The sequence below is a fragment of the Lepisma saccharinum genome, chromosome 4 (assembly GCF_977018435.1).
Source record: "Lepisma saccharinum chromosome 4, izLepSacc3.1, whole genome shotgun sequence".
NCBI classification, from domain to species: domain Eukaryota; kingdom Metazoa; phylum Arthropoda; class Insecta; order Zygentoma; family Lepismatidae; genus Lepisma; species Lepisma saccharinum.
The window spans coordinates 96,460,520-96,487,404 of NC_139232.1; the positions used below are offsets into that span (position 1 = coordinate 96,460,520).

A 26,885-nucleotide genomic window follows, 5' to 3' on the forward strand; every position below is an offset into this window, starting at 1 on the left:
TTGTTTAGAATTACAGGGTCCTGCGAGGCTCATTGTTAATGGTATTGTCTGAATGCACACAGTTTTAGTTTATATTAACACGTGCATCTAGTGATTTTCCCACTAGTGATTTCTCAATGTCAAAACCTTGATAATTCTCAGTACGAAGTTTGCTATATGTAAAAAAATAGTTAGCAACGCGTACTTGTAGTTAAAATTTTCATCACCTATGCGCCCCCCCCCCCCCGCGAGTATAAAGCCAGCGCAGCAAGGCATGGAGCTCAGTTGGCTCCCTGATGTCAACAGGCAATAATCTAGGGTTAACTGGCCTCCCAGCCTGAAGACTAGAAGCCATCCCAGAAGGAAGGACGGAGAAAGAAGAAGAAGAGCCTAGCAGCAACCTACCTACCTGGTCCGCTCGCTTAGGCTGATAGGTGCCCAGGTTCTACCTGCCCGGCTTGTCTGGGAGCACCCGGACCTTCCTTTTCTAACCTGCCGTCCCTTCATAGGAGACACCGGTTGGCTTGCCAATTCCCAGCTAACGCCGGGGGTGTCGCGGCACCCTTTAATCCTTTTACCCTGCGCCCGTTATTCGGGAGTACCGATTGGTTTCGGCCAATTCCCGGCTGTGGTTGGGGTACTACGCACAACCTACTCTCTTTTACAGGGGAACCCGTGACGTCAGCGGCGACCAAGGCCCTAAATAAAAGTAGGTCCCCATACTCCCCCTGGCACCTCACAGCGAGGAATAAATTGTATGTTCCCTGCCCCCCACCTTATCTCTTCGAGACCAAAGGTGGTACAGGTAAATGCACGCGCGTGGTAAGGGTTTCAGGTAAAGACACGTGTGCAAGTGTGCTAAGATTATAATAAATATATATATATATATATAAAAAGCTGGTATAATCTTTCCTTACACCCAGCAAGCCCTGAGATGATTCTAAGTCCATGTTCTACGGCTGAGAAAAAGTTAGCGCGTATGGGTAGACTTTTGCCGTCCACCTAATTGCACGGTTTAGTGTGTAGAACGCAGCCCGTGCCAGTACTCCTGCGCTGTGTTGTTAGTGTAGTGCGGAGCACGTGAGGAGGACGTTGCAATATTGGTTGATTGATAGATTGATTTGCTTTATTTTACTCCGCTTTTTGTGACACTTTTTGCTAATTTGCGAAGATGTGAATGAGTGATGATATGATGAAATTGCGGCATAGTAGCGCGATTATGCTATTGGTGAGAACGTAATACATTGTTTTATTGCTTTTGTTGCTCAAAAATCTATGCACACAGTAGCAGCGATTAGGTGTCTTAACTGAGCCGGGGGGGAGGAGGGGAGGGCAAAGATAGTTTACTTTCTACTAACTGTAATTTGAAACAATCGTCTTGAAAATGGAATTCGGGCAGATGATTTTGGCTCAGTTAGACAAGACTTAGAATTAAGATATCATAGCATAGTGCGATGACAAAAAGTGTGTATGGGGGGGGGGGCTGTTTCCCATGCTCCCATCCCTAATTGCCGCCACTGTCAATACATTGAACTAATATGATACTGTAAAATACGGTTCTAAACCGGTCACTTTACCTTAGAGTCCATTGCAGAATTTTTCGTAGTTACTTGGTGCTAACATGTTAAATTTCATCATTTCCTCTACATACAGACCTGCACGTGTAGCACAGGTGTTGCCCCTGATGCAGAAAAAGGAGAACATTTGCGTAACTGATTGAAGATGTAAACCGCACTTCTAAATACTTACTTACTCCTTCGCTGCTACAACCCCTGAAGGGCTTTAGCCTCTCTCAAAATGATAGCCCGTTCTCTTCTATCTTCTGCTCTACTTCTCCACCGCCTTACTTCCATCCTTCAAAGGTCCTCCTCAACATCCTCCAACCATCTTTTCCTTGGCCTATCTCTTAATCTTCACCCTTTCTAGACCTTCTTAACCACTCTGTATTCAGGCATTCTTTTCTCATGTCCCAGCCACCTCAGTCCCATGCTTCTTATATCGGAAACTACAGAGTATATCTGTTTTTTATAAAGTGCACTAATTTCATCGTTCCTGCGCTAAAGTCCATGTCTCTGCTCCATATGTCACCACTGGGTTTACCACTACCTGATATACTTTGATTTTCAAATTCCTACTCAGGCTGCGAGATTTGAAAACTCTTAACAGTGAGAAATAACTTCGATCGCCAGCTGCAATTCGTGCTTTTATTTCCTCCATTATTATCCATAGTAACTAATATTCCAAGGCATTCAAAATTTTTGCATTTTTCATAGTGCCTCCATTAACTTGTAAATGTTGGCCTTCCCTGAATTCCTTATTTCGTGCTGAGAACATTTAGTCGTGGTTGGATTTATTTGGAGTCTCATCTCAATAGCTGTATTCCCCAATCTTTCCAGTCCTTCCTTCAGTTCTTGCAATCGTCGTGTCATCATATCAATATCATCAGCATATGCTAGATTTTGGTTCACTCTGTTGAAGAGAGTCCCTCCTGGATTATCCTGATGATCATCCAGGGAAACCAGCGATTTCCTTACTTCCAGATATGCATTCAATCCACATTGCACTGTATTTGTGGGCAATCAAAGAGGCAATCACACAAACATCATCACATTTGTTCAACCAATATTTCTGAAAGCACTCTGTATCGTAGCCAATCAGAACTCAGATAGTCCTCTGAAGTAGCCCATACTAAGGCTGGGTGGTCTTCACGTCAAGAAGAGTTTCCTGTGTTGTTTATCTAATGGCAGATTCAGGTCTTCAACAAATCCCTGAGATCATTTACGGAGGCAATACTGTTAAACGTATGATAACCTATGATCAACGGAAAGGCCCCTCACTTCCAACTAGTACACCTTGAACTGCATTTTGAAGATTAGCAAGTCTCTGGTGTCTGGATTCACAGTCAGTATAATCCTCTGTGGGGCCCGTGTTGTCGTCCATATTGTCCCTTCATCCATATCACCATATTATCATCAGTTCCCATCTTCACAATTAGTCAAAAGTAGAAGAAAAACGACGTAATATAAACTAAAACAAATCAAATCAATCTGAAAAATCTTTATCTGCATTTCGTTCAACTCTGAAATATAATAGGATACTGCTGTTCTGTGGCTGCAATACGTTAGGATGCTCGATATTCGTCGGAATTTCATGAAAGCCGAGCGTATTGGGAAGTGGGGTTTACATCTTCAATCAGTTACGCAAATGTTCTCCTTTTGTTGCATCAGGAGCAACACCTGTGCTACATGTGCACGTCTGTATGTAGAGAAAATGATGAAATTTAACATGTAAGCACCAAATATCTACGAACAATTATGCAATGGACTCTAAGGCAAAGTGACCGGTTTAGAACCATATCATATTAGTTCAATGTATTGACAGTGGCGGTAATTAGGGATGGGGGGCATGGGGAACAGTCCCCCCGCCCCATACACACTTTTTCTCACCACACTATGATATCTTAATTCTAAGCCTTGTCTAATTGAGCCAAAATCATCTGCCCGAATTCCATTTTCGAGACGATTCTTTCAAATTGCAGTTAGTAGAAAGTAAACTATCTTTGCCCCTCCCCTTTCCCCCCGCCCCGGCTTAGTTAAGACACCTAATCGCCGCTACTATGTGCATAGATTTTTGAGCAACAAAAGCAATATGTAGGTATCAAACGCCACGTGAACGAAACACTGCAGAAAACAATGTATTACGTTCTCACCAATATGCTTGGCATAAAGCGTGTATTTCTGAGATCAAGAGCCTACTTGAACGCGTGCCGTGGGACATTACGCAGCTGACAGACGATGTTGACGAAATGTGCGGAACCTTCTATGAACTCTTATTCTCATCATTTGATCACACTGTCCCATTAGCTCGTAATAAGCGAAGGAAATATCCGGCCTGGTTCGATGGGCAATTAATATTTCTCTTAAAAGCAAAAGAACGTGCGCATAGAAGATGGAAGCAATCACGACTACAGAGTGACTACGTTGAATTCTCCGCACACAGATCAAACTTTAAAAAGATGCAAAAATCAAAATATACGGAATATTTAACCAGCGTGGATGAACAAATTGACAGTAACCCGAAAATGATGTGGAACTTCCTTAAAAGCAAATCCCGCACGAGTAGAATACCATCCCATCTTTACTACGAGGAAAAATCATCAACACATCCAGAATCCTCATGTGAACTCTTCTCTGAATGTTTTTCTAGTTTCTATTGTCCCGAGCAACGCCAGCTGCTAGATAACGCACTGGAAACTAACAACCTGCTCGCAATACCGCAACTCACACTGACAAGTGGGGAAATAACATCAAAGGTTAAGGGCGTACAAAAAGGCAAATCCACAGGTTCAGATCTTCTTCCCTCACACTTCATTTCTGCTTGTGCAAATGAACTCACTCCCCCGTTAGTAATCCTCTACAATCAAATCCTGGAAACAGGTTTCTTCCCCCGCCGATGGAAAAAAGCTCTCGTGACCCCAGTCTTTAAATCAGGAGACAAACACAATATCAGCAATTACTGTCCAATCTCCCATCCGCCAATATTCTCCAAAGTGTTCGAATCACTCATTTTCGATCACCTCAGATGGAATCTAAGAACTGCCATAGCCCCTCAGCAGCATGGTTTCGTGCAGGGTAGATCCACAACCACGAACTTACCAGCGATAATACAAAGCATAGCAGACTGTATAAATAACAAAGGACATTTGGACGTAATCTACACAGACCTCAGCAAAGCATTCGACAGAATAAACCATTCCATCCTTCTCCAGAAACTACTTAGTGTTTGGAGTCTCTGGTAACTTGCACAAATTACTAGCAAGCTATCTTTCTGATCGCACACAAGCAGTTGTACTAAACGGGTTCGCCTCGGCCGAGAGAAGAGTTTCGACGGGAGTCCCCCAGGGATCCAATTTAGATCCATACCTTTTCCTTCTGTTCGTCAACGATATTTTGAGCCACCTGCAAAAAGTCATATTCAGACGATATGAAACTGTACTATCCAATCAGCTCATTGAATGACTGTCACACGCTGCAGGAAGGCCTAAACTCCTTCCAAAACTGGTGTAAGCAGACGGGAATGATCATAAATGTAAATACGTGCAACGTAATGTCATTCATTAACAAGAAAACAACCATTACACACGAGTATAAAATTGGCAGCTCGACGGTGAGGCGTACGAGAGTTGTCGTTGACCTCGGTGTCCACTTCACATCTGACCTGTCGTTCAACACCCATTATCAAGCCTTGATGAAAAGGTGTATAAAGCTAGTTGGTTTCATTAGAAGAAATTTTCTGTTTATTTTTCTATGCCTGCCTACGGTTGTAAAAATATACGTCGCACTCGTTCGTCCAGTACTGGAATACTGCAGTCCCATATGGAATCCACAGAACAAAACATGGCAAGAGGAAGTGGAGAGCGTCCAAAGGCAGTTTGTGAAATGGCTGTGCTTCAAGGTGAACATTGAATATCACAAAAAGAACTATACATCTTTATGCAAGCATTTCGGTCTGGAAACTTTGTTCAACAGAAGAGTCGTCAGTGACGTCATTTTTTTTTTACAGAAAAGAAACTGATTAATCACGGCTGTGAGTGTTCTGCACTGTTAGAAAGTATAAACTTTAATGTAGGCCGACACAGTGCAAGAAACCGAAAATTATTCACACGGAGAGGTCAAGGGTCAACACGCATAGGTTTTCACCTGCAGTGCGCATGCAGGACACGGTGAATGAACTATAAAAAACCGTAGACTTTGATATGTTCACAGACTCACGTAGTGTGCTGAAAAAAAGATAATCACAACAATAAGTTCATAAATTGATGTAAATATTGTGTACATAGACGTTCATACTTTCATGTATTCTTTTTTTTCTCTCTTCTATCTTGTTATTTATTCACAGTGTATTATGTTCAACATAATTGGGAAATGTATCCTGTGCTGAACAAACAAATAAATAAATAAATAATAATAATAATAATAATAATAGCATAATCCCGCTACTATGCCAGGAGCCCTGATTCGAATCCCGGCCTGGGCATGGATGTTTGTAAGTGTTCATTCATCAATTTCATCATATCACCACTCATTCCCATCTTCGCAAATTAGCCAAAAGTGTCACAAAAAGCGGAGTAAAATAAAGCAAATCAATCAATCAATCAACCAATATCATATGAAATGGAACACGTACATTTAGGGAAACACATAGACACTGCATTAAACTACATATCTCACTCATAAACTACGAAACAAAAAACAATCTCTAGAGGAAATCATAAGCTATGAATTTGGTTCAATGACTTTAGGACGTAAATTACATAGTTTCTTACATATTTGCTGGGTTTTTTTTTTGTGTCAGAAACTAACATTTGCGCTAACTCTGAAAATTAAAGAAAATATTTGAATCTCTCTAACTCAATTAAGATTTACGGTAGCTGTATCAAACAAAAACCATAATTTAGCAAATTTTCTGTTCTTTCATTTTGGTTATCTTCACTTTTTGTGTTCAATGCACCGTTTTCGAGATATTAATTATTTTTTAATATTTTGGTTGAATTTTTGCCGCCATTTTCCAAGATGGCGGATTTTCCCCAAACATTTGGATGGCGGATTTTTAATATATTATTCACTATACCATTCCGCGCAATCTGGCACAAATAACATTTGTGTTGCAATTATTTCCGGATTAGGTCTCTTTTCCCCGTCCGTTTCCTCTACTATTCCCATCTTGTTCCGCTTCCCTGCACTCTGGAGACAACCGAAAACACGCCCGTTCGCTTTAAAACGAGAAGCCCATTAATAATACCAATCTTATAAAGCGGAAACGGCAAAGGACCTAGGAATCTATTTTGAATCTAAGGTAACTTTCACTCACCACATTAACAAAGTAATATAAGCGATGCTTACAAACTTATCGGGTTCATTTTTAGAATGGGCAGAGTCTTTCGAAATATCCAAACCCTTAAGGGGAGGAGATACAGTTACGCACCAATTGTGCATTTATTTCAATATCGCCCGAATGGGCACTGCTACTGAAAAAAACCCTGGGTGTATCCAAGAGTTTGAACATATCTCCATGTTGCAAGTGGAGGCGTTTTTTTATGTTGATTATTAAGCTGGACACGTTTTTTGAAAAATATGACGAATAAGAAATTTCGGAATCCCATGTATTCCTTATGGGGAATCAACTTCAAAATCAAGTTAAGGCTAATCAAATAGAAGTTTCGACTTTTCCGCTTGTGAAATGCATCTTCAAACTGCCCTCTTCCCGTTGACATCTTTATCTATTTCATCGGAAGTTTTATTTTCCCAAGAGAAGGAATCAAATCATACTCCCATATGATCAATGCTTTTCTCCTTGCCTCCTGGCAATGTTGCCAAACCTGATGCGCATAAAAGAACTAAATTTCACCTTAAATGGAATCAAAACTGACTTTCATGGAGCTAGATTTACGAAGGCTGGATAAAGTTCCTCCTAGGGTAATGTTAGTTGTCAAAGATGTGGGGCACTGCTATTATCGTAACACACTGGGGTCTCACGACGGGCATAGCCCGCAGTGCACTTAAAGTCAATGTGGACGAACGACGGGCATAGCCCGTCCTGTGGTATGCAATCGCTTTGCCGATTGAAGGACGGGCTATGCTATGCTCGTACTTCGTCTCATGCGCGTGTTCACTCAAGCCCCTCTGTTGAAATTCCGACCGCTAGGTGACTCATGTGCTATTTTTATCTCGCACTTGCGACTGTTTGTTGTCGGGTTGTTGTACTGTGCATTGTTTAGAATGGCGTCGTTAGATCCAGACTTCATAGAGGATTCCTCCTCAGAGTTTGAAGTTAGCGAAGATTTTGATGATGCAGATTAATTTGAAGATTTGGAAGGTAGGTTATATTCGTAATAATTATTGTCGACAATATAAACAGTGTTGCAAACTCTAGTATTTTATGAATGAAGTGAGAAGAGGTAATTTTTTTGAGTCTATTCATCTTGCCTCTTACTTGATTCTCCTACATGCACTGATGTATTTTTAGTTTTTCCATTTATTATTTTGTATACTGTATGTAAAATGAAAATGTATTTTATTTATTTAGTTTATTTATTTATTTTTTACAGATGACGCAGAACCAACTGATACATCGTCTGGTCCTGTCCAGCATCCACTTTTTTATACAAAAGATAATTACTTGTAATTTGATATTATTATTTGTTATGTGCACATAAGAAGTATTCTTATGCAAGATTCAAAAGATGTATTGATAGTTTATGTAGTTAATTATTGAAATTTCCAGATTACGAACTTAAAATATCTCTATATTAACATTTGTTACAATGTTGTACTTTTTTCTTCTTCACAAAACATTGCTGAAAAAAATATTAAAAAACGTCTGAAAATGAAAATAAAATTTAACAAATTTTTGTTCATTGAAAAGAGGAAGTTTTGTAGATTTAAGAAATATGTGGTTTAATAAAAACAAATTAAAAATATTTTTTCTATGATTTTTTGAAAAACAACCAAAAACCGCAGACCAGAGGTAACAATGCTGTATTATGAGGCCAGACCCGAATGTGTTTAACTCTAAATTGATGACAATTTATTCTTAGTTTTCAACATCTGGATCGGCTGCATCGCCCGTCTCAATAATCCACCGATGGTGGTATGAAATCGAAAATAAAGAATTCCCTGATGACAATATTATGTCAATTTCACGTTAAACACGGCGCTATAAAGAAGTAGCTGGGGAGATAAGAGGGAGTGGGGCAACGCAACCAATATAACAATATCACGTCACATGCAAAATGTATAATTATGACAAAAGTTGGTCTATGTGGGCCGGAACCAGTGATGGCATCATAGTGGGGCACGGGGGTGGGTGTCCCAGTTCACAGCCGAACGAGTGCACCAGCCAGATCTGGTTACAAGAGAGCTAAGTTGGCACACTGCCACGGAAGGAAGAGTTTGGGAAGAATCCCGTGGAGACTGTATCGCATGCCCTTAAGGTATTATATTACTCTTTACTACGCTCAAAACTTGAATTTGAGTCTGTTATATGGAACACTGACAGTATAATACAGACTACAAAAATAGAGCGAGTACAATCGAAAATGTTACATTACATGAAGTACAAACTTGAAGGTACTTATCCCAGATTTGATTCCTACACTAATCTAATAGAAGAGCTCCGAATGCACAGGCTTGACGATCGGAGGACAGTCCGCGACCTGCTGTTGCTCTGGAAAATATTTAATGGGAAACTTCGCTCTCCTCTCTGGATATCACAACTTAAATTTAACAACAAAACATGACCAAATCATCAAACATTTTATGCGAAAAGAGCACGAACAAACACTGTCAAAAAAATCTCCTATCTGGAGAATGAGTGTTGAGAATGCAACATGAACTCTCTAACTGGGCATCAGCCTGTTGGGTTCATTTATGTAAATAAATAAATAAATAAATGTTAGAAATTATCAGTGCTGAATTAATAATAATAGTCATGTCACACACCACACACACACATCGTTTATGTGTCATATTTTATTGGTTGGAGACATTCTGTTCAATAATTCATTGCATTCAATATAATGTTATATTGACGAATTAAATAGTGGATAAGGTGCGAAATCCGTTGTGAGCTTCGAAACTTTCCCTTGCATGCGATGGAAGTCCACTTTATAATTTTCCCGCCAAAGAGAAAACTAAATGCTTTCAATATAATGAATACATAAGAATTATTGTACAAAGCTGAGTATATTTCCTAATGTCATCTGGAGTGAAAATGTCTATGTTGAGAAAATATGTTACGATCTTGGATTGGAAGCAATTTTAATTACGAACATGGGGTAAGAAGCTGATCAGTAGGGCTAGGAAGTTGAGGAAAGAGGAAATATCCTTTTTTCCCTAGTGTCCGAAGACGAGGCCCAACATAATATATGTTCATTTTGGGTCATTGTAGGCCAGAAAAAGGTGGGTTTTATTTGTCCTTTTTTGCCTTTTTCTGCGTATTTTTGGCTTATTGGACCTTTTTTAGCCTTTTTTTAAGGTCTTAACGGCTTTTTTTTTGCAACTTCACCTTCATTCGACTACGTTTTTACTGCCCGTTCTCAATTCGAATCATCATCAGTTCATCACCTCTTAAACATTCGTTCTGTAGTAAAGAAATTTAAAAAATGAAATAAATAATATATTTGAACCGATCCCTGAAATGAGAGAAAATCATTCTTGGACGACTGAAGCAGGTACGGTACAAGGTCCTTTAACCGTAACTTGTGTGGAAGGTCGCGCTCTAAGTGGCAACTTTCTCTTGTTTTGAAGCTTTCAGCACGGTGTATACGACCAGACAGCACCTGCAAAGATCTCAAGTCAGATAAGGAGGTCCCGCCCATATTCATTAAATATGTAATTAAAACTGAAGTTATTAATTAATTTGGATCACATGTATACGTCCTTTTTTCCGTTTTTAGGCCCTTTTTTGATATTTTTAGGTCTTTTTATAGGTCTTTTTTTTGGTAATTCATAGGTCTTCAACTTACGAGCCCTACTGATCAGTGTCCTATGAGTTATAGACTTATAGTAACAGTATATTGGGGTTACTTAGTTTAATTCTGAAAAGCGACAAAAATGTGAAATTTATAAATTACAAATCCTACAAATCATACCTCAATATATCCTACTGTTATTTCAAAGACAGCTGTTCAGGAATCTTGCACGTGAGAATATAAAAGCATTATATACATGGCAAAGCCAAACCACTCAACGTAGCTTCCACGTTGAAGTTGTGACTACAGTTACGACAAATATATTTATGGACATGATAAGACCCGAACTATCAAATAAGAAAGGAACTATTTCACAGAAATCTCGTGATTTTTTGTTTACGATGATCTGGTATTTATCCTCACCTTACAGTTGTACACGGATCTTTAATTCGATTAGATAAGAATCATTAATAAATGCTTTCGTTCCATGTATTTCTTATGCAGTGTGAAAAAGTTTGCTCAATTTACAGATTTCACTAATCAGAATAAGGTTTCGGTTATTTTTTGTAACATCCAGTCCTTCGTCCTTTCTTCCTTCCGTCCGAGTGATTTAATAATTTGTTATATTAATAACAAGTTCCTAAAGTACCTGAAAATACAACTGTTGCAATTGCGACGAAATCCGTCCTACAAGGAAGTTTACTCGGTGAAGTCCCTTGTGAGACGTCTTAACCACGGAAACTCTACTTTCGCCCTACAATTATTCGAAGTAAATTTTGTTAGGTTCTGGAATTACTTACAAAAACATTGCAACGAAATCCGTCCTGTAGGAAAGTAAATCATTAGTCCATAAATTTTGTTAGCTTCTAGAATTAGTTACAAAATTATTGCAGCGAAATCCGTCCAAAACGAAAGTTACAAATGCTGTGCAAGGGTAAACTTCAACACCTTTTACTCAATCAATTCTCTACGTAGTTCACACATAACGAGCTACGCATGTCATGAAAAATGTTATTCTTGCCACCATTTTGCCATCGTAGCACGCATTGTAATGGAGGAAGCCGAAGAGATTTTGCGTAATAGAACGGAAGGAGTAAAGTACATTAAAACATTAGATATTTACAATCAGGAGACACGACCTCTATTCGCAACTTGGGGTCAAAATGCAAACTTGTTGATATCTTATGAGACATCAGTCATGACATTAACCAATTATCTCATTTCTTAGAACTGATCAGTTGAAACCAACAAGCAACTTTCGACAACCTTGTTTCTTTTTTTTTTTTTTAAGAAAGAGTAATTGACTTTACCCCTGAAATACCCTTTGCAAACTCGTGCCAATGAAGATACCTATTCAAAGTTAACTGGGAGAGTGAAGGCAAAGTAAACAAAAAAAAATCGTGACTTGTGATTGTGAGGAGTAGCGTGCCAGTTTGGTTAATTCTTAACTCAAGCTCTTGCATACACATACACACACACACACACACACACACACACTTACAAGTACGGACGCGATAAGAAGCGGCGTGCAATCAGAACGCAGAACGGCAGAACGTGTCCAAATTCTGTCTCCTTGTTGGCTGCCATGTGGCTAGGAGGTTTCTACGTTGCCACGTTCGCACAAACACACGGAGAGGCTAATCAGCTGTTGGCAAGCTCGGGCATTCTAGCAAGCATGAAACATTTTATCTTCCTGCTCTACACAGCAACCGAAAACCTTCACTGAAAGAACCTTTGTTGTGTTTTTATTATGGTACATTGCAAGCATCAGCTACCGGCATCTTTTTACTTATGTTGTATCGTATCACAATTACCAACAAAAGAAAATGCGTCTTCTGTTATGAACAACACTGTTGCAAATCGTTCTCCTTTGATTTCATGCCGCCTCTTTGTCACGCCGCGATTGTTGAAGCTTCAGAACGTACAAATGAAATGTATTTCTTGAAAATTATGGCAAATTACGTATAAACAAATTACGTACAACTTTGTTTCGTTAACACGTTTTTAAATTATATTTTGAGGAACCTACAAAAATTCACCTCCAAAACCGAATTTTACAGAACTGAGTTACTGTATTACAGAGAAGAATTTATCAAGAACAAATCAATTGTGTGTGAATTGATTGATTGAGTTGGTGTTTTAAAGTCCACTTTATGAACACTACGGCTAATCTGGAATGGACCTACAGATGGAAGTGGGATCCGAACCACTATGTGCCTCGACAGGGTATCAAACCCAGGACTACTTGATTACAAGGCGACAACACTTACCCTACCACTGTGCCATCGGGGAGGCACATGTGGGTGTGTGAAGTGAGATAATTTGGGAGCTATATGAGAATACAGGCTTTGGCAATACAGAGTTCAATAAATTACAACGAAACGCTTGGCAATTGCTCGATTTCCTTAACATTAATGATACATTTGGTACATGTGTTATTAATGCTTTGAGCTACTTGTATGTAAAAACATAAAAAAATGAATGAAAGAACAGAAGTAGTAGTTAAAGAATCAGTTGTTTTTGCTTACCGACTACCATTGCAGTGGCGCTATCCCAAGATCATCTTCATTGTTGGTTGGTAAAGGAACATCTTCAACTGAGCTACTACTGTCACTGTTGTCTTCCCGCCCAAGTGAAATTACAAAATCCACCATTTGCTGCTCTTCAACTCCCTCCTTTTCCCATGCTTCGGAAATAATCTTCCTTGTGTGTTCTATAGCCGAACGCCACCTATCTGCTGTCACATCCCCGATAGCCTGTTCTGTCAATTGCAAAATTTTAGACGGTGTAAAAGGTGTCAAAGTGTTCCTCTGTGCTACCAGCTCTTTGACCTGTGCCCAAATAAGTTCGATTGCATTGTACATACAATGATAAGGTGGGAGACGGACCACCGTTTGTCCCGCTTCTTCTGCAAGCTTGTCTATTCGATATATGGGAAACTGGGGTTTGTGTAACATAAGGAGCTGCAGTAGTTCAGCCTTCCTCATGTTTCTGTGGGCTCGCGAGATTCCTGAAGTAGGTCAATCCGGCAACAGCGCGTCGCTACCAGAGTGGGTGGTCCCACGCCGCTTGCTAGCGCGTCCCGACAATAATACATATATACGTATATATATACAACGATACATATATAGATAGATAGATATATAGATACATACATACATACATACATACATACATACATACATACATAGATGCATACACACATACATACATACATATATGCATACATACATAATTCATAAAATTAATCTTCCGTGGCAGAGTGGTGAGCGCCACAAGCTACAGAGCCAAAGGTCACAGGTTCGAACCCTAGAAAGGCATGGGTGTATTCAGTGTGTTTGTCCCATTGCCATTTCATCCGTTCATCATTCATCCTCATTGTCGCGATTATTCAAGAGGTACAAAAGCAACTTACAGTAACCAAAATAGAATGGAATGAAATAAAGAATCACAGAATTAGATGACACATTTTTACTGTACTGGAACCATAAGAACTACACTATCGAAGAGGTCATATCACGATTTATAGACATCCCCAAGTGTGGATATCTTTTCCTCAGAACATGTATTTGAACCATTTAGTGAATCTTGGACTTATTCTTGTGTGTGCGCGCGCGCGTTCTCTTGGTCTTGTTTTCATTCTTGTTCAGTATGTGAAATTTCCTCAATAATTAAAACAAAAATTAAAGTACGCGACGTAAAATAACCTAGCAAAAAAAATCTGCATGCAATCATTTACGAAAGTTCCTCGGAATGTGGAACTCGCGTATGTGGTGACGTCAGAGTTGATTACCATAATGAAACCTTGGGCGATACACGCAGTGGTCGGATGATGTTGAAATCTTCCTTAAACAGACAAGCAGGAGTGTTTTCCCAAGCTATTATGGTCACTCTAATGATGCACATTTCAACTAATTTCCAACGTTGGAGAAAATGCTATTATGCGCCATAATTGACGATGCAAGTCGTAAAGCAATCAAAAATTCACCTTGAGAATACTTTTAACTGTCTTTTCTTCAGTGATATCGTCAGGTACTTTGGCTTGGGTGGGCTCAATGTATTTTTGATTCTACTTTTGTGGTTATTTTCTTTGTCCCAATTTCGTTGCATATCTCTCTCTCTCTCTCTCTCCCCCTCTTTCTACATTTCTTTATGCTCTGGTTTTTATTTTTCTCTCTCTCTTCCCTCTGCTGCTGTATCTATTTTTCTCTCTCTCTCTCTCTCTCTCTCTCTCTCTCTCTCCCCTCTCTCTTTCATTCTACCTCTACATTTCTTTCTTTCTTCCTCTTTGCTTTATAACTTTCTTTCTATTATATCTGTTGCATTATTATTGTCTTTCTATGTTTATCGTTCCTTTCATTCGTTATATCTTCATTTGCTTTTATTGTTGATTGGCTTTATTTTACTTCGCTTCTTGTGCCACTTTTGGCTAATTTGCGAAGATACATCGCCTTTAGTCAACGCGTCCTTACCCTCAAATACAGACGGCAGTGTTGCCACAATCTGAGGGAATGATTTCCCTTTCCAAGGGACAAAATTTCCATTTTTGCACTCAGTTTTTCCCTTCACTAAAAACCTTTAAAAATAATAGTAATAAATAGTACATAACCTGTACTAATCTGTACTATTTTAAGTTTGGTGTCTTAAAATTTCCATGGAATTTTGGTATTTTTCGTCCCATTTCGTTCAAAATTTGGTTCGATTTTCCCTTAATAAAGGGAAATTTCCCTTCATGTGGTAACACTGACAGAGGTTGAAATCCGGCACGGCTAAGGTTTTAACGCCCCCGCTTGTCTCTCCAGGGACCAACCCTGGACAGGGCCGGATTAAGGTGGGTGCTATTGATGCTGCAGCATTAGGCCCATTCCTGAAATAGGCCCAGATGAAAACAGACGAGAATTTTCCGAAAGCTGAACAGTTTTCTTTTGCTATATTAACCTGAAAATAAATCTTAGAATGAAATTTGGAGCCCCAACTTCGGACGCCTACACACAGCGTTACTTGTTATACAGTTACTATTATTCCTTGCGCTGTGACGTAACTATAACGTCGTTGTGTTTATTGTTCACCGAAGATTTCAAGTTAATGCTATCAGTTTTACGTTAAACAGTTTACTTGGTAATTTAGCTGCGTTTTTTGCAATATCTTGGCGATTGTTCCCACTTTATTATTGTTCGGTAAGTGAGACGTAGCCTCGTCTTAATCCGGCTCTGGCCCTGGAACAGAACCTTAGCTCGTAAGCCACGAATGTGCTATTTTTAACTTTCTCACCGAGTAAAGTTTCGCACAATTTTTGTCGATATATTTCTATGCTAATGTACCTAATCAACAGTCATAAGTACGTACATGTTTTACTGATAACAGCATTTATCCAAATGTAAACCAGTTTTTTCCCCGGAAATTGAATATTAAAATGCTTTTACCTCAAAGTAAGATTTAACACATTCTTGGCTTTGGAATGGTGCGATGATGTGTTAACATCACCAAACCCGACCTGCCTAACCTATGCATCTAGCAGAAATAAACATGAAAATGGCTATGCAGATTAGGTTTAATGCTCTTAGCATAGCTTGCACCCGGGTTCGATTCCCGGTGGAGGCACATAGTGGTTCGGATCCCACTTTAAACTGTAGGTCCAGTCCCGATTAGCCTTACTGTGCATAAAGTGGACTTAAAACAACAAATCAATCCAATCCATAGCTTGCACCCAGACAATAAATAAGTGACCTGAAATAGTTATTGCTGTCAGTATATCTTCTCGTTGCTATAGCAGTCGCTCGCCGCACGACCAATAAAAAAACCCGCTTTTTTAATGTGATATTTCTTTCCTGTTTTCATGCAGTTACCCCAATGCATGCAGCAGCACAAAAATGTAATTCAGTCTGTAATAGTATTCTGACAGATTCAGAAAAATTCTCGAAAATGAGAAATTATATTGATTGTGAAAGAAAATTGAATAGCTCTTACAATAACTGCTATTTATCTTTACATGTATAAATTTAATAGTGAAATATATTTTTCTTCTATATTTCAGTCCTTGTCATTCTCACCATAATGATTGTGCTGACGTGGGGAGCTGCGTTGATCCTTTGGGTAACAAACCTTGTGGATTTGATTATCGCCAAGGTAAGATCGAAAGCCAATTTAAGGTAATTTTAGTAATAAATTTACATTTGTACTCCCATTGTTAGTGTGGACTCAATGGAGACGAAATATTTTCGGATGGGCTCTGCTGTGGTGTTTATGACTGAAGTAGAGAACGGATTTTAAGGTGCAGCACCTTTCTAAAAATATAGCTGTTTTCACACCGATCGTTTGAGATATGTATTTTAGGACATGATATCAAGTAAAATGAACACACTTTGTTGCACCTTTTTGAATCTTTTCGTGAGAGTAGCACATTTATCCCCTCTTTTATGATTCAGCACTTTTTCTTCATCCCTTTCTTTCATGTTTTGTTAAAAAATTGGGACAGAAAAAAGTTAATGATTTTCACTCTTCTTGAGCAGCTACATAAAATCCTATAGTCTCATTTTGTAGAGCAGAACGAGAGCTACAAATTGGTGTAATATAATCATTGCAGCCCCAATAGTTTCCAAGATAATGTAGCAAAACCCGCGACAGAAAACACGAACTTCAACAAAACCTATTCGGCAGAACCACAGTTCTCTATGCGGTCCGCGCGAATTATATACAGAAGGAGCAGAAAAAGTGAGCATTGAATTAAGCACCTATTTTTGCAAATTTTTGAAAACATTATCAGAACCTTTTTTTTTCCACTTTCCCGACCATAATTTTGCACCTTAAAATCCTTTCCATAGATAAGTGTCTTGCTACCTTCCTTTCTTTGCCTTTCATCCCATATTTCTCTTTCTTCCAATTCTTTCTCTCGTTTTTTCTTCTTATGATCTTGTCTTATCACGCTATTTGTGTGTGTGCGCGCGCGCGCGCGCGCGCGCGCGAGAGAGAGAGAGAGAGAGAGAGAGAGAGAGAAGGGAGGGGGTACTACGTCTGCTGTAAAAAATTCTGAAAAATTCTCACATAGTTCTCATTCTCTATTTTGGTGGGCAGTAGGGTGGACTAACACCAGTGGCGCCTCCAGACTTTACGGCGTGGATGGGTGGGCCACTGACTGTCCAAATTTCATATTGTTATTACGTCAAGCTAACAATAATTGAACCGTCCGGCTCTGTGTAAAAGAATCCACACACAGCATCGCATTCTGTTCCTTAATCAACTGGTAATATCTAAGCAAGTTAATAACTTTAAATTGGATGATAACTTCAAATGTTCAAAAAATCGAATAATATGGATGAACGGTAATACAAAAAATACAAAGGCACTGATATGAATTTTCTTGTTGATGCAATAGCGTACAGATAAAAAATTGCAAATGTTCCGTGTAGGATACGAATTGTTCATTAACTATCTTAATAACCAGGTAACTACAATAGTTTTTACGTCTGAATCTACATATTTAAACATTTAATAATAATAATAATGATAATAACCTCATGGCGCTTCAGCACTCGAAGGGCCTTGGCCTACCTCCCGACTGTCAGTCTTCCTCCCACAATCCTACCTAGAGATCTTCAACCAGTAGGCTTAATGGGGTGAGGTCAGCACGTCGAACCCTCAGTCGTTATAGGAGGTTTTTATGACCGGGCTAAGCTACTCACTCGTAGCTTCCCAATTTCCTCACGATGGTGGGTTGCCACAGGCCGTAAACCCAGAGACTGAAGCCAGGCGGACTCGAACCCATGTCGTCCTGCAGTCGGAGTTCAAAGCACAGCGCCTTAGACCGCACGAATACGGAGGAGGATTTATCCTTTATATGCATGTAAACATTATAACAAAATAGCAATATGTTTACAAAAGTAGTAAAATTGTCAGTAATTTTGTCTATAAAGAGATATGCCCATATCGATAGCGAATTGATTAGCGTGGCCCATTCCGAACAAAAAGGTACCACTAGCAGAGCGTGGTTTCGATCCACGGACCTCTGGGTTATGGGCCCAGCACGCTTCCACTGCGCCACTCTGCTGTACAATCACTCAGCCGTTTGCTTACATAAGTAATCACTGTTTATCTTGATGCATGCGGATTGCGATTTCATATTGTTATTACGTCAAGCTAACAATAATTGAACCGTCCGGCTCAAAATGTTTTCTGCCTCTTGTGTTAATCAGGACGATAAGAATGAATAATGAAAAATACAATGAAACAACAATACCTTGACAAGGATTCGAACATGGGACCTCGACTCAGGGTCGAACTCAGTGGCGAAACCACAGGGGGGGCAGGGGGGCATTGCTCTCTCAACTATGGTGGGAAATGAGTTCTAGAGGGGGCAAGGGGGGCAAACAATTGACGGCCAAGTGTACCTGCAGGGGGCAATTACCGCCCAGAACTTCCAAATTTTATGCAAATAAAAATACTTTCCGTAAAATTGTCTTGCTCGCTTCGCTGGCAATGCCTGCTTCTCTTTGTTTTCTCAAGTTCAGAACCGTAGCTAGGAGACTGCGGAAGGCGGTCCTCGGCGCCGAACGATCTAAATAAAAAAAGTTATAAAATTGATTGATTGATTTGTGTTTTTTAAGTCTACTTTATGTACAGAAAGGCTAATTGAGACTGGGCCACTATGTACCTCCACTGGGTATCGAACCCGGGACCCCTTGATCCACTACACCATCGGGGAGGCACAAAAGTTGTAAATGATATAATGCCATGGCGTTCCATGAAATTATTTGCGCCATTCAATTAATATTGTTTTCAGCCTGCAAAAAAATTGGATCCAAAAAATTTCTTGCTCGCTTCGCTCGTAATTTCTATGTGTTCGCTGTACTTCATTGTAAATCACCAGACAGAGAAATAAGACTTGTCTTCATTGGTTTTGTTTTAAATGCATGAACAATTGTTTTGAGGAAAGGGAACGTGCACATTTGAGAGACAATTTATGTAATTTTTGCTGTTGGTTTATTGTGAGATGGATGAATTGGTTGTGTAATGTATTTAAATTATATATGCTGTATATAATATTTATTAAAGAAACTTTGAATACGTACACAATTTAGTGTCCACGTTGCATATATGTCAAACATACATCCTGCATGAAAGTTTTGTTAATGTAAAAAAGAATTATACTTGGAATGCATTTATCAAGCATTTTCTGTCTTTCAAAAATAGTTTATGTGCATATTTTCCGTTATTAATGTGAAATTGAACGTGTTAAAAAAAATACTTCAAATCGTTTGTTCAAACACAAATTCTATAGCACAAACTTCTACCCCTTCTTGCGTAATTTACGAGGATAATAACGTCTTTGATACTACCACTACTACTAGTAATAATAATGTTGGTCCTGGGTTCGAACCCCGGCTTGGGCATGGATGTTTGCGAGTATCCATTCACTTTCATCATGCCATTCCTCATCCCCATCTTTGCAAATTAGCCAAAAGTTGCACAAGAAGCGAAGTAAAATAAAGCAAATCAATAATAACAATAGGCTAATAATAATAATAATAATAATGTTATAATAACATTATTATTATTATTAAAATTATTATTATTAAAATTACTACTATTATTATTATTACTGGTACGTTTATCCTGGTACTTGCCCCCCGCTCCCAGACAAAAATTGATGGTTGCGCCTCTGGTCGGACTGGGAATGCCTAGAGGGCGATGGCAATTTTCCTCAACAGGGCAACCGATGCGATTGTGATCAGCAGAGGGGACAAGGCGCCAAAAGTGTGTTTTCTGAAGGCACTGAGAGGGCGCACCGGGATTTTGAGCCAGTCCGGTCCTGCCTCGACTCCCTTCACCATTAAAATGAGGGCAGTACATCGAGCAACCCCTTAACAGGGTGCCACATACGTTCACAATATTATCTCTTCACTAGACCCATGCAGTAGCGTTGATAGAAGATGCAATTTATTATCCATTTCGAAACTATTATATTTTGTTACGAACTTGCATACTCATTCTACAGCCTTAAAGATTAGGAACAAAATTCAGTGGCTGTAAGTGTAACGATACATCCAGGGCCGGCCTAGTACAAAATACGCGGGGCTTACAACCAAAATTATACAGAAATTTTTGTTCCTTAAAATCTTTAGTCTGAAGTAAAGGTGTCCTACATATTCACAATATAAACATTACTACAATTGATAAACAGTTTGTGTATTTCGTATTACCTAAGAGCAAGCAGAACATGTTGAAGGTTTGATACTAAGAATTATGGGAGGTTAAATTAGTACTTAATTTCATTTCCGACGCTCATTATATTTAATTACGAAACTGAGTGTGTTCAATATCGAACTATTATTTTATCTATCAAATTACGAATTTTAATTATATTCAATAACATTCTCTCTCATAATTTCATACAAAATATTATTTTCACTTCATGATTTCATTCTATCATTAAACGAAAAAATCATATTATTTTAATTGAAATATTTGAATTTTATGTACCAGTTTATTTCCAAGAGTTTTGGATATTTTTGTCAAAACAATTCATGAAGTCAGGGGAAATCAGATTAATTGCTTAATTTTAAGCACCAGCGTCTTATAATCTCGTATTAAGCCGTGCACAATAAGCCCCTCCCTATGTGTGTGTGTCTGTAAAGGTAGGTACTGTAGGTAGAGGGGGGCCTTTGGTAATATTTTGAGGGGGGCCCAATATTTGTAGATTCGGCATTGGTTAACCGCCATTCTTTAACACATTACAAAAGACGTGTAAAAACTTTTATTTCATTCTGGAGAGAAGAGACTCAGAGCCAGTGGCGTCTCGTGGCCTCAAATTTGGCCGGGGCTTATTTTTTAAAGAATTTAAAATATAATAACAATTCACATGAATTACAAAAAATAGGTATTTTCTTCTTCTAGACTACAAAACTGGACTTACTTTTTTGAAAGAATTTAAAATGTAATGGCAAATTACATGAATTACAAAAAAACGGGTATTTATCTTCTTCTAAACTACAAAACTGGACTTATTTTTTAAAGAATTTAAAATATAATGACAATTCACATGATTACAAAAGAAACAGGTATTGTTGTGAAACATACCTTTCTACGAACGTTGACTCCTGTTCTTCTGCTCAGCAAATGTTGTTATTACTTTTTCGTTGAAGCCCTCTATGTTTGAAATGTATTCTTTCTCTATTGTAAGCAAGTGCCAAGGCATTTGGTCTGTCTTGTACCATTTCATTTCTTAAGCAGGTTTTAATACGCTTAAATGTGCTGAAACATCGTTCAGATTTAGCTGTTGCCACTGGAGTTATTAAAACTATGTTAGTCATTTTTACTGTTTCGGAAAAGGTATCCTCTAAATAATTTTAAATAAAAAATGAATGCAATCTACTGATAGAGTTTATGTTTTTCAACTCTTCACTACAATAAAGAACACGAAGTTCCCTCTTCAGTCTTCCCTCTTCTATGAAGGGATAATAAATCTGGGAAGATGTCTCTGTTTAAAGATTGTTCTCTTTCATTATGTCCTCGTAGAGCAAGGTCATGTCGACCACAGAATTTTAAGCAATCGATAATTCTATTTAATATATGCCTATTTTTCCGGACAAATTCATTGTGTCTTGTAATTGACAGCCTATGTCCTTCATCAATTTGTGTTCGAACATCAACCCTGCCAAACTCACTCAAACATAGCGAATGAAAGCCACCAAAACACTACAGAACAACACGCGAGATCGAACGCGACGCGAAGGAAGTAGCCCCGAATCAGCACTCAAATCCATTGGACTCTCCCCTTCTCTCTCTGCTAGCACGTGACCTTCACTGTAGCGTAGGTGGGTGTAGGCCACGCCTTCCTTTGGGACGTGCCCCGGAAAACGATAATTGACATCAACCGCTAGGAGCGCTGTAGTATCCATTGCAACAGACGATGAATTTAGGTGGGTAAAAATCGCCTTTTAAAAGACTGTGTGATAGTTATGCGTTATGGTGATTGATAATTACGTCAATACGTTCGTTTTTCTTTAGGGGCTAAGCCCCGGAAGCCCCAAGGGACGAGACGCCACTGCTCAGAGCCCAATAAACTATCCCACAGTTATGACCGAATAGGCTGACCCTGTTTACTACCAAATGGGTTTTTCCAGGCCGTCGTCTTTCGTAATCAAAGAACAAGTAATCAGACACAAAACCAATATAATCGTTGTTTTTTTCTTCCGTCCTAATCCCCTCTCCCTTTTTCTCTAACGTTACAGCGACATCTCCTTGAGAAGTATCTGCTATAAATGAAACCCTGAAACATGTCAGAAGTTTATCACTGTTGTTCGCAGCTTTCGGTAATTCGTGATAAACTCTAGTCGATGTTATCTTGTCATATGTATTCTCGCTCGTATTAAGCCTTTGCGAGAAGACGATTCATCCAGTGTCCCAGGTCATTAAATTAAATTGTTACCAACGCTAATGGGATACCAACGGCCTTCCGACCTTCAAATGGCGTTTAGCAGCTCTGAAATTAGAAATACACATGTCATCCGATGCAGCACGTGCCTCGTGCAGCGCTTTTAGCGACGAAAGTTCGAAATACGAACAATTGAGCGTTACTGCTGTGTTTTGTTTCACAACACGACAAATTAAGGGTAGTGTCTGCTGCCACGTTCTTTTTCTGCTGGAACCTCAAAATAGATGCGCGTGGCAGTAGACTCGGTGCTTGTTTTATCGTGATTTCATCATTCTATGCATGCAATTACGTCTGTAACACATACTGTGAAGTTGTAGCGATTACTTTCACATAAATGATTTAAGATTAGGTCCCTTAACATTCTTCTAATAATAAACCTAAATGCTCTCGTAGTTAGGTTAGGTTCCGTTAACATTAAAATTATATCGCTAAATGCTTTCTAAAGAAAAAGGTTCTAAATTACCTGTACATTCATTCCCACTAATCATAAACTTGCATTTCTCTCGTCTTAATCTGTTCTTAAGATTTGTAACATCCTCTTAGCAGACGAATTACGTGGCAGGAGCAAATTTGACGCTTATTCTTACTGCTGACACATGCGTGGCAGCAGACTCGGCCCAAATTAAGAGACCTATGAAACAAGGCGCCACTCGACTCCCTATTTGAGATACCACCCATGGCAGATCAAACTAGGGGCACAGGCGCGCGCAGACCCTTTGATTAGGGGGAGGGGGTGCAAAAGCATTGGTGGATGTTCAGTCGAGAAAGAAAAGCCTAATTTTATCTCACTGTTTTAGTTTAATTGCATTGATGGGTACATATATAGACATACATACAGTATGTGTGAACGTATATACAGGGTGTCGCAAAACAACTTCAATAACGCTTGGGTGCAGGTAGATATCTTAAAAAGAAGTAACTTTTCCCAATAAACTTTACCTCGAAAGCGCTTAGTTTCTGCGCTATACGCGCTTAAAACCTATCCTGTATGTATGCAACCCATCACAGCAAACGTTCGCTCTTAAACAACTTCCAGGGACGAGTGGCAGGGTTGCCACTAGCGTTCCTTATTAAGAGAGACGACTTGAAAACAACAACTTGGCAGTCTTGCCTGAGCAAAATCCAAAACATTAATGTTATTTGCAATGTTGTAAGAAGCATTTACAGTATTTATAAACTGACCAAGACAAAGATTAGGTGGACTGAAATTCAAGACTATTCATTCTAAAGATCTCCATAGTTGATTGATTGATTTGGTTTATTTTACTTCGTTTTCTGCCACTTTTGGCCAACCGCGAAGATGAGGATGAGTGTAATGATATGATGAAATAACAAATAAAACCGATGTCTAGGCCAAGATTTAAACCCGAGATACCTGGCGTCGTAGCGCGCTGTTCGAACATCACCACGGAGTGTTTCGCATGTCATGCAATATCAACAATCGCAAGGAACACGTGAGACAGGGGAAATCGACGAACGAACAAATGCAAACATGTGTTGGCGGCCTCGTTTCAAATACGCAGGCTGTAATGTTGTAACAATTTATTTATTTATTATACAGTATGTAACATTCTTATTCGTACACACGGATTTTCAAAGAAAATGCTTTAATATCTGAAAGGAAATACACTCTTTTGAAATTGTTTCTTTACAATGCAATAACTAATATCATTAGGAACATAAAATCTTACGGAAATTCTATAACCAATGACAATAATAAATTAAATGAAACTGAAAGAGAAACATGCCATTTTTTGTACAACTTTTCTATTCGTTCACTTAATAATATAAAAGAAAAAAGTATATTCAGAGCAAATTAAATGACAGTTCTAATACTTTGGCTTTAATTACTGCTTGGCACCTGTTCCTCATAGAATTAACCAGTTTCCGACATGTTTCAGAGCTTATTTTATTCCACTCGGTTTGCACAACAGTTTTCAACTCTTGTTTGGACTTGACGCCTGATTTATGGACTCGCCTCTTCAAAATTGCCCATGAATGCTCAATGGGATTATAGTCTGGACTTTGAGCTGGTGTTTGTAGTAGTTTGGGCATATTGCATATTAGCCAATTCATGTTAACTCGCGGCTTATGTTTACTGTCATTGTCTTGTTGGAATCTGTAGACAGGCGGCATGTCCATTTTATGGGCAATCTGCTTTACATTGTTCTTCAATATGTCCAAATAGACATATCAGGGTGTCTACTATTTTGTGAAAACAAAATTCCCTGACTTTTCCAGGTTTTCCAGACCAAGAACAAACATTTTCCAGACCAGGTCATTAGGGCAATTAATGTACATGAACATGTATGTACAGTAGCAGTGATTAGGGGAGTGTGTGTGTGTGTGTGAAGGGGGATTGTCCGCCTACAATACAATAGTGTTCTTCCTTTAAAATAAATGCACAATTTGAAAACTTGAAATACAAAGGGAAGCGTCCAGTCATCGGGAGATGCGGCGATGACAAAACAAAATAGTAAAAAAAAAAGGCTTTTTAAATATTTTAGAGAAGAAGTAAAAAATTAGTCAGAATACTCGCATATGTGAGCGAAATTAGTCACGCGACGCCATGAAACAGCTAGAAATACGCAAGAGATTCGCTAAGTTTAGCGCAGAAAGGAGAGCCCAGTTCTACCCCCCGTGCCCAACGTTTCCTGTTGAGTGCAATGCTGTCAGGCTGGCCAACTCATCGCAACAGGTCTGCGAATCCAAGGTCCTTTGACCGCTTTTCCCCCGCTCTTGAAGGTCAGATCATAAGAGGTCTTTTTTCAGCCCCCTGCAAACACGGAAATAAGCACAAAAAATGAAAAAATAAGCACCAAAATAAGCATAAACAAATACAGGAAAACCTGAAAAAAAAAATTTGTTTATTAGATCTATTACCTTATTCAAAGCTGTTACAGTATGCAAGGAAAGTCATCCTGAGATTTTATTGTGAGAAGCTCCTGCGTCTGTCAGTGAAGAATGATTTGTACAGTGAAAATGTTCTTTCCACATCGCATGACATCACAGGCGCATGTGAAAAACACCACAGTTCTTCTTCGGTGAATTCCTTTTCAATGTCTGTTTCTTCACCAGAAATCTTTTTATAAATTTGGCACAGTGTTTTGTAACCGGGATTTTTCAGTAATACCTGACTGATCTTGTCGGACACAATTTTAGCAACACTGAGTTTCTGAAGACAACGTTACTGAAATGTCATCAATCAGAGAAAGTGTATGTTACAATGGGTTATTTCGAGCTTTCAACTGTGTTATAATATGAGGTAATTTGGAAAAATGATTATGGATGTACTGTATCTTTTCTTGGATGCCGTTTCTCCCGTGCGGCTATTTAGAAGCATTGATCTCGTCGTTCCGATGCCATCGTGTGATTGAAATAGGATTGAAATATGGCAGATTTGGGTAAAATATGCTATTTTAAACCAAAATCATAAAATAAGCGTTTCCTGCAGAAATAAGCATTTATAAGCACTTTCAACCTTAGTTAAATAGCTCATCAAGGTATGTAATACGAAGTATAACCTTTCTTCTTACCATTTTAAGTCTGGAAAAGAATATGCATTTCGCTTATAAATCCGGGCTCTTATAAGTAAGCAAAAGCATAAATTTCCCCACGGTTAGTGCTAGAAAGAGTTGGGGGGAGGGGGAGCAGTTCTTGATCCATTGTATTTCCTTCACAGTATTTCTCCTTTTCAATTTTTTTCTTTCTTTTGATCCTGCGGTTCAAATATCGTTTTCTGAAAATAATGTTCTTACTTTACAAAACACGAAGTACTTCAATGTTGTTTTGTGTTTACTATGCTTACGAATGACAAGACTGATCAAGATTTTTGTTCTCGAGGTGAAAGACATTCTTATTTAGACAGAACCTTTTCCCTAACATATCTTACTTTCACACCAGGGATGGTCAACAACATCAGAATTCCGGAAAATTTAAAATCTCGATTCGGAAATTTTACTAGCCGGATTTCGGAGAGAGACGTTTAACAATTTTTCAATTTTT

General features: G+C 38.8%; 1 protein-coding gene and 1 non-coding gene across 3 annotated transcripts in view; one reads left to right on the plus strand and one right to left on the minus strand.

The window, feature by feature from the left end:
- The window catches only part of LOC145986650 (scavenger receptor class B member 1-like), an 89,464-nt gene that overhangs the window by 25,872 nt on the left and 36,707 nt on the right, over nt 1-26,885 (plus strand). For both annotated transcript variants that reach the window (XM_083120921.1, XM_083120922.1), the window contains exon 2: nt 16,485-16,576. In XM_083120921.1, coding sequence (XP_082977047.1) covers nt 16,485-16,576 — 92 coding nt within the window. The remainder of the gene's footprint in view (nt 1-16,484; nt 16,577-26,885) is intronic.
- TRNAM-CAU (transfer RNA methionine (anticodon CAU)) lies at nt 18,423-18,494 on the minus strand. The gene has a single exon. It is a non-coding gene; the product is annotated as a tRNA-Met (tRNA).